This window comes from Nicotiana sylvestris, chromosome 12 (genome assembly GCF_000393655.2).
Source record: "Nicotiana sylvestris chromosome 12, ASM39365v2, whole genome shotgun sequence".
Lineage (NCBI taxonomy): Eukaryota > Viridiplantae > Streptophyta > Magnoliopsida > Solanales > Solanaceae > Nicotiana > Nicotiana sylvestris.
The window spans coordinates 158,588,625-158,596,410 of NC_091068.1; the positions used below are offsets into that span (position 1 = coordinate 158,588,625).

General features: G+C 42.3%; 2 protein-coding genes across 2 annotated transcripts; both read left to right on the plus strand.

Annotated features, from left to right (window-relative positions):
- The first annotated feature begins 963 nt into the window (after positions 1–963).
- On the plus strand, positions 964–3,511 carry LOC138884006 (uncharacterized). Its single transcript, XM_070164742.1, has 4 exons — positions 964–1,229; positions 1,362–1,551; positions 2,468–3,268; positions 3,353–3,511. The coding sequence occupies exons 1-4, from the start codon at positions 964–966 to the stop codon at positions 3,509–3,511; spliced, it is 1,416 nt and encodes a 471-aa protein (XP_070020843.1).
- Positions 3,512–6,552: 3,041 nt separating this feature from the next.
- Positions 6,553–6,912, plus strand: LOC138884007 (uncharacterized). The gene has a single exon (XM_070164743.1). The coding sequence runs from the start codon at positions 6,553–6,555 to the stop codon at positions 6,910–6,912; it is 360 nt and encodes a 119-aa protein (XP_070020844.1).
- The last annotated feature ends 874 nt before the right edge of the window (positions 6,913–7,786 follow it).

Sequence of the window (7,786 nt, forward strand, 5' to 3'; positions counted from 1 at the left end):
TTTTGTAGCTTAATTAGCTTTTAATCTTAGACTCTTATCTTGTAATTGCAATTTATGGATTATCCTTCATCTCAATCTATGATTTCTTCTTCAATTATGAGTAGCTAAACCCATTAGCTACGGTTGTGGCTCAACCCTAGTGTGGATATTTAATGGGCCTTTTATTTTAGGGCTTCGATGTTTATGGGTGATTGATATTTGGCCCGATTTATGCTTTCTATGTTGAATTATTAGTTGCAAACACTAATCTGTGCCTTTTTAACTTAGGCTCTTCTTGAGAAAGAGAGATTGAGTCTAGGAAATTCATGCCAACAAGGAATTCGGGTGTATTCAAGAGATTGATAGCCCAAATTAAAGGGTTAAACCTAGAGATAGTAATACCTGACTTGAGCCAACATTGCTTGCACAAATTGAACACCCAATTGGGCTTGAGAAAGCCAATTAGGGCAAAGTAACTCTTACTACCGAGAGGTGTAGAGTGAGTAGCTTCGTGCATTGGCTATATCACTATCCCAACTATAACATTATTGCCCTAAGTTCTAGATCCTGTTAGATACTCACCTAGGAGTAAGTCACTTCCCTAGTGCCTTTTTACCCATTTAGAAAACCATACAAAAATATCTACTTAGCTTAATTCGTGCATCTTTAGTATTAAAATTAGAAGTAACAAACAAATAAGAATGATTGGAAGTGCAATTAAGTGCACTACACATTGCTAGATTATATAGGAATCCAACACCAAACATTATATTAGCTCCTTATGGATTCGATCCCGACCTTCTCGGGTAAAAGCTGCATCGATCGCTCTTGCCACTCTGTAGTGGTGTAAGGTTGGACCCGATCAATTTTTGGCGCTGTTGCCGGGGAGCTAACTATTTTGGCTATCTATTTAAATAGTTTTGTGTATTGTTTTTCTTTCCTTCTGTGATACTAATTTGTGTGTGTCGCCAATTCAGGTACAAAATGGCAAACAATGACCCTCTTGGAAATGTTATTCCGGGGGAGGAGGTTGATGATAATATTGATGCTGAGGTACCTAAAGTGCCTCAAACTCAAAGGATAGGCCTCCAGGCCAATGATAATGTTCCAGATCCTCCCCAGCCACCTCCAAGAGCGGCTCCTCGGGTGCTTCCAAATGAAGGATATGCTAGTGCAATTGTCCCACCCCAGATCCGGGCAGGCAGTTTCCAAATTACAAATGTGATGTTGACTTTGTTGGAGCAGCGAGGGTAATTCACGGGTGCTCCCCATCAGAATGCATATAAACATCTCAAAGGCTTTGTGGATACCTGTTGGGGATGCAAGTAAGCAAATGTGTCAGAGGATGCACTTCAATTGAGATTGTTCCCTTTCTCACTTAGAGGGAAAGCTTTGGACTGGCTTGAAAGGCTTCCCAACCATTCCATCACTACTTGGGATGAGTTGGCGGGAAAGTTTATAGCCAAGTTTTTCTCGCCAGGGAATATGGCGACTTTGAAAGATGAGATTTTGGCCTTTAAGCAGGAACCTAATGAACCACTTCATGAGATCTGGGAGAGATATCAGACAATGGTGAAAGAATGTACGAATCAAGCAAGCAAATGTGTCAGAGGATGCACTTCGGTTGAGATTGTTCCCTTTCTCACTTAGAGGGAAAGCTTTGGACTGGCTTGAAAGGCTTCCCAACCATTCCATCACTACTTGGGATGAGTTAGCGGACAAGTTTATAGCCAAGTTTATCTCGCTAGGGCATATGGCGACTTTGAGAGATGAGATTTTGGCCTTCAAGCAGGAACCTAATGAACCACTTCATGAGATCTGGGAGAGATATTAGACAATGGTGAAAGAATGTACGAACAATGACATGACCAAAGCGATGATTTAGTAGACATTCTACCGTGGCATTAACACGACCAATCAGTGTGTAGTGAACTAGCTAGCAGGGGGAAATTTTATGAACACACCGTACAATGAGGCGTGTGAGATATTGGATGAGATGTCAGATACTTCCTCAGCTTGACAAAGTCAAGCTAATGTACCACAGGGTGACCCCACTATCATCCACTTGCACAAAGAGCTCCATGATCATGGCCAGGCAATAGCAGAGTTAACTATAACAATGAACTAGTTGGAAAAAGCTCAATTGCAACAAGTTCAGGCTCCTAGACAAGTAAATGCTTTGGAAGGTGTCAATATGTTGGACAACAAGAGGCGACAAAGAGGTCAACAAGGACAAGGTAGTCCGAAGTAATATGAGCAAGGTAGTGGTGGTTTCAATCAAGATGAGGGCTATGACGAGCAAAATGAAGAAGTGCAGTAAGTGAACAATTACCAAGGACAAAAGGGCAATGCTCATAACCAACAACAATAGTGGAGATCCCAAGGAAATTGGGGGAATCAAACCCAACAAGGCAATAACAATCGGGGGAATCAAAACCAACAAGTCAATAGCAACTGGGGGAACAACAATCAGATTTGGGGCAACCAGGACAACCAGGGCAAGAGGAGTGGCAACAACAACAATTGGGGAGGAAACAACAACCAAGGGGGTTGGAATAATGGCAACAAAGGGAATAGGGGGCAAGTCTTTCAAAGACCTTCGATGTTTCAACAACCAAACAACCCACCTCCTTTTCCGTCCCAAGGTCCTAGCTCGTCACACAATGAGATGGGAAGGATTTGGATGATGTTTGAACAAATGATGAAGAAGAACGCTGACTCCGATGCCCAGTTGGCATCCCACAATACTTCAACCCTAAATTTGAAGGTTCAACTTGGCCAGATTTCGCAATCTTTGAATACTCGTCCTAAGGGGGCTCTACATAGTGATACGATAGTAAACCCGAAGGGTGGGAACACCACCGGGCATGCAATGGTGGTGATTACTAGAAGTTGTCGAGGTGGTGATGTGAATACCTCCAAGCAAAAGGAAATTGTGAATGAAAAGGTTGAAGTACAAGATGATGATGTTCCTATGGTTGATGAGCAAGTGAGTGAAGAGAATGTAAATGCAGAAGTGAGAATTGATATTAATGATAATGAGGTGCAGACTCAAGATGACGTGAACCTGTCTAAGGAACACGTAATAGACATACCAAAAATGGTAATGCCCAAGGCTAAAGCTCCCTTGCCAAGGCCTTTTCCACCTTACCCTCAACGTCTTGTGAAGAAAAAGAATGAGAATCAATTTAGAAAATTTATTGACATGATGAATAGCTTATCAATCAATGTTCCTTTGGTGGAAGCTCTTGAGCAAATACCAGGTTACGCCAAGTTCATGAAAGACTTGGTGACTAAAAAGAGATCCATGGATTGTGAGACCATCAAAATGACTCACCAAGTAAGTGCAATTGTGCACTCAATGGCTCCAAAGCTTGAATATCCCGGTACTTTCACCATTCCATTTACGATTGGGAGCACCGATTTTGCAAAGGCATTGTGCGATTTGGGTGCAAGTATCAATTTGATGCCTTACTCTATGTTTAAAACTTTGGGTATTGGTAAACCTAGGGCTACTTCTATGAGGTTGTAAATAGCATATAGGACTATGAAAAGGCCGCTTGGTATTATTGATGATGTTCTTGTTCGGGTGGACAAGTTCATTTTGCCTGCTGACTTTGTGATCTTGGACTGTGAGGTCGATTATGAGGTTCCAATCATATTGGGAAGACCATTCCTTGCAACTAGGAAGGCCTTGGTTGATGTGGAAGCATGGGAGCTCACCTTCCGGGTGGGTTATGAAAAATTTATCTTTCATGTGTGCAAATCAATGAAGCAGCCCAATAATACTGAAGTGTGCTCTTTTGTGGATCTTATTACGGAAGTTATAGTTGATGATACTAGTGCAATGATCAATGTGGAGGACCCGCTAGAAGCGGTGATGTTGAACCTTGATGTCAATGAGTATGAAGGTCGGGTGGAGTGTGTCAATGCTTTGCATGGAATGGGCTCTTACTCTTATGAACCTCGAAAGCTCTCTTTGGATCTTGAGAGTAGAAAGACTCCCCCAACAAAGCCCTCAATAGAGGAACCTCCTGTGTTGGAGTTGAAGCCGTTGCCTCCACACCTCAGGTATGAATTCTTAGGCCCTAGTTCAACTTTGCCAGTTATTCTTTCCTCTTATCTTACTAACATGCAGGTAGATGCGACACTGGAGGTGCTCCAAAGGAGAAAGAAGGCAATTGGATGGACTCTTTCTGATATTTAGGGAATAAGCCCCGCTTTTTGCATGCACAAGATTATTCTTGAAGATGATGCCAAGCCCTCCGTGGAACATCAAAGGAGGTTGAATGAGGCTATGCAAGAGGTTGTCAAAAACGAGGTGATCAAGTGGTTGGATGCAGGGGTTGTGTACCCTATCTCGGATAGTTCTTGGACTTCGCTAGTGCAATATGTGCCGAAGAAGGGTGGTATGACTGTTGATACCAATGCATAAAATGAGTTGATTCCCACCAGGACTGTCACCGGATGGAGGGTGTGCATGGACTACCGCAAGCTGAATAAAGTGACCCGCAAGGATCACTTTCCATTGCATTATCTTGACCATATGCTAGATAGACTTGCTAGGCGTGCCTTCTACTATTTTCTGGATGGGTACTCAGGTTATAACTAGGTATTGGTTGCTCCGAAAGATCAGGAGAAACCACCTTCACATGTCCGTATGGTACCTTTGCCTTTTCTAGGATGCCATTTGGGTTGTGTAATACACCGGCTACATTCCACCGGTGTATGATGGCTATATTTACTGACATGGTGGAGGACATTTTGGAGGTATTCATGGATGACTTCAGTGTTGTGGGTGACTCGTTTGATGAATGTTTGAAGAATCTTGACAAGGTATTGGCCCAGTGTGAAGAGACCAATGTTGTACTTAACTGGGAAAAATGCCACTTTATGGTCGAGAAGGGCATTGTCCTCGACCATAAGATCTCAAAGCACGGCATAGAGGTGGACAAGGCTAAAATTGAAGTGATCTCAAAGCTTCCTCCTCCTACTTAAATCAAGGGGGTTAGGAGTTTTCTTGGGCATGAAGGGTTCTACCGAAGATTCATTAAAGACTTTTCTAAAGTAGTGAATCCCTTGTGCAAGTTCTTGGAAAAAGAGGCCAAGTTCGAGTTCAATGAGGAATGTATGAAAGCATTTGAACTCCTCAAGTACAAATTGACAATCACTCCCATTATTACCACACCCAATTAGAGCTTACCTTTTGAGCTCATGTGTGACGCAAGCGATGTTGCAGTAGGAGTGGTTTTGGGTCAAAGAGTGAATAAGATGTTTCACCCAGTGTATTATACAAGCAAAACAATTAATGATGCTCAAGTGAATTACACGGTGATGGAAAAAAAATTGTTAGCAATTATGTTCGTAATGGAGAAGTTTAGGCCGTATCTCATGGGTGCCAAGGCAATAGTTCATACATACCATGCAGCACTCTGCTACTTGATGTCAAAAAAGGATTCCAAAGCTTGGTTGATGAGATGGGTCTTATTGCTTCAGGAGTTTGGTCTTGAGATTGTGGACCGGAAAGGGTGTGAAAACCAAGTAGCGGGCCATTTGTCCTATTTGGAGGAGGAGGGGAGGCCTTGTGATGGCCTCGAAATTAATGATTCATTCCCTAATGAGCAACTCCTTTTTGTATCTGTGAATAGCATGCCTTGGTTTGTGAATGTTGCCAACTTTCTTATAACCAGTATTGTTCCATATGAGCTCTCTTCTAACCAAAGGAAGAAGCTTAAATGGGATAGCTTGGACTACTACTGGGATGGTCCTTACTTGTTCAAAATCTGCAATGATGGTGTGATCCGAAGATGTGTTCCAGAGGAGGAGCAAATGAGTATTCTTGATGCTTGTCATTCCTCTCCCTACAGTGGTCATCATGGTGGGGCGAGGACAGCTTCAAAAGTGCTTAGTTGTAGTTTTTATTGGCCTACATTGTACAAGGATGCAAGTGAACTTGTGAAGAAATGTGATGAGTGTCAAAGAGCAGGTGGAATTTCAAAGAAGGATGAGATGCCTCTCACCACTATTCTCGAGGTTGACATCTTTGATGTGTGGGGCATTGATTTCATGGGTCCATTTGTAAGTTCTTGTGGCAACACGTACATTCTTGTGGCCGTTGATTATGTTTCAAAGTGGGTTGAGGTCGTGGCTTTACCCAAAAATGAGGCCCGGAGTGTTGTGGCTTTTTTCAAGAAGAGTATCTTTACTTAGTTTGGCACTCCTAGAGCAATCATCAGTGATGGGGGGTTTCATTTTTGCAATAAGGCATTTGACACTTTGCTTGCAAAGTATGGTGTCAATCACAATGTTTATACCCCTTACCATCCTCAAGCTAGTGGGCAAGTTGAGGTCTCCAACAGGGAGATCAAAAGCATATTGTCAAAGACAGTCAATGCAAATAAGATCGATTGGTCAAAGAAATTGGATGATGCTCTGCGGGCTTATAGGACTGCTTACAAGACTTTGATTGTTATGTCTCTATACCGGTTGGTGTTTGGGAAAGCTTGCCATCTACCGGTTGAGTTAGAGCACAAGGCTATGTGGGCTTTAAGGAAGTTAAATCATGAATAGGATATGGCAGCAAATCTTCAGGTGGGGCAGCTTAATGAGCTTGATGAGTTCTGGTTTCATGCCTACTCCAGTTCGTCATTGTATAAGGACAAGATGAAGTACTTACATGAAAAGTATGCTCGTGGAAAGGAGTTCAAAGTGGGTGATTTGGTTCTCTTGTTCAATTCCTGGTTACGACTGTTTCCGGGAAAGCTTAAGTCAAAATGGAGTAGACCTTTTGAGGTGGTGCTTGTGACTCCGTTTGGTGCTCTTGATTTGAAAAACAAAAATGGTGAGATCTTCAGATTTAATGGGCACAAAGTCAAGCACTATCTTGTCAAGTTTGATTACAGCCATGTAGTGTCAATGATCTATCTCAAGTGATTGATGGTAACCTGCGTCGTGCCGTGACATTAAATCAGCGCTTCTTGGGAGGCAACCCATGTGTTTTTCTTTGATTTTCTTCTTAGTGTAGGATTGTTTTTGGACTAACTGGTTGTGAGACATGTATAGGGATGTTTGATGCAGTGTAGGACTAAGCTGGAAAAATTTGGCACTCTCTGAAGTTTAGACCGTTGACGCGCTCCATTTCTCGCAGTCGTGATGGCCTTACCGCGGAGGCGGAAATTGATCGCTGTCAGTGGTGCTAAAAGGTCCAAAATGGAGGTTCTCCAAAATTTCAACCGTTGCCGTGGTGCATTTTTTGCGGTCAGTGGTGGCTTACCGCTGTCGCGGAGCATTTTTTGCGGTCTGCGGTGGTTTCAAAACTGCAGCCCTTCTGAACTTCACAACCGCGGTCCGCAGTGATTTACTACGGCCGCGGTAGGTAAGACTGTGTGGGCCTTGGGTCTTTTCTATAAATAGATGGTCCTAAACCCTTTTACACTTTTTGCCCTTTTCACTCTACAACTACACTCACTAATGTTTATCTACGCCCTAGTTGCACAAACACAAGAATTAGATTGCATTTTTACCACTCATCTCACATCTGGTAAATCCACTCATTCCTTAGTCTTTAATTTTGTAATTATTTACTTTTAAAGTGATAGTTCTTACTTTTTCTTCTTCATTTTTCTTTTAGCTTTGACTTAGGGTTCCGTAGTGTTAATTAGATTAGGTTTCAATTAGTTAGAAATGGTTATTAACTACCTAGTCGGATTGATAATGTTAATATGAATGCTAAAATGCATGAAAAATAGAAACCCTAGGTCTGTTGAGCCCTAACTTGAATTCTGAGGCCGCGGTTGTTTTTCTGCGT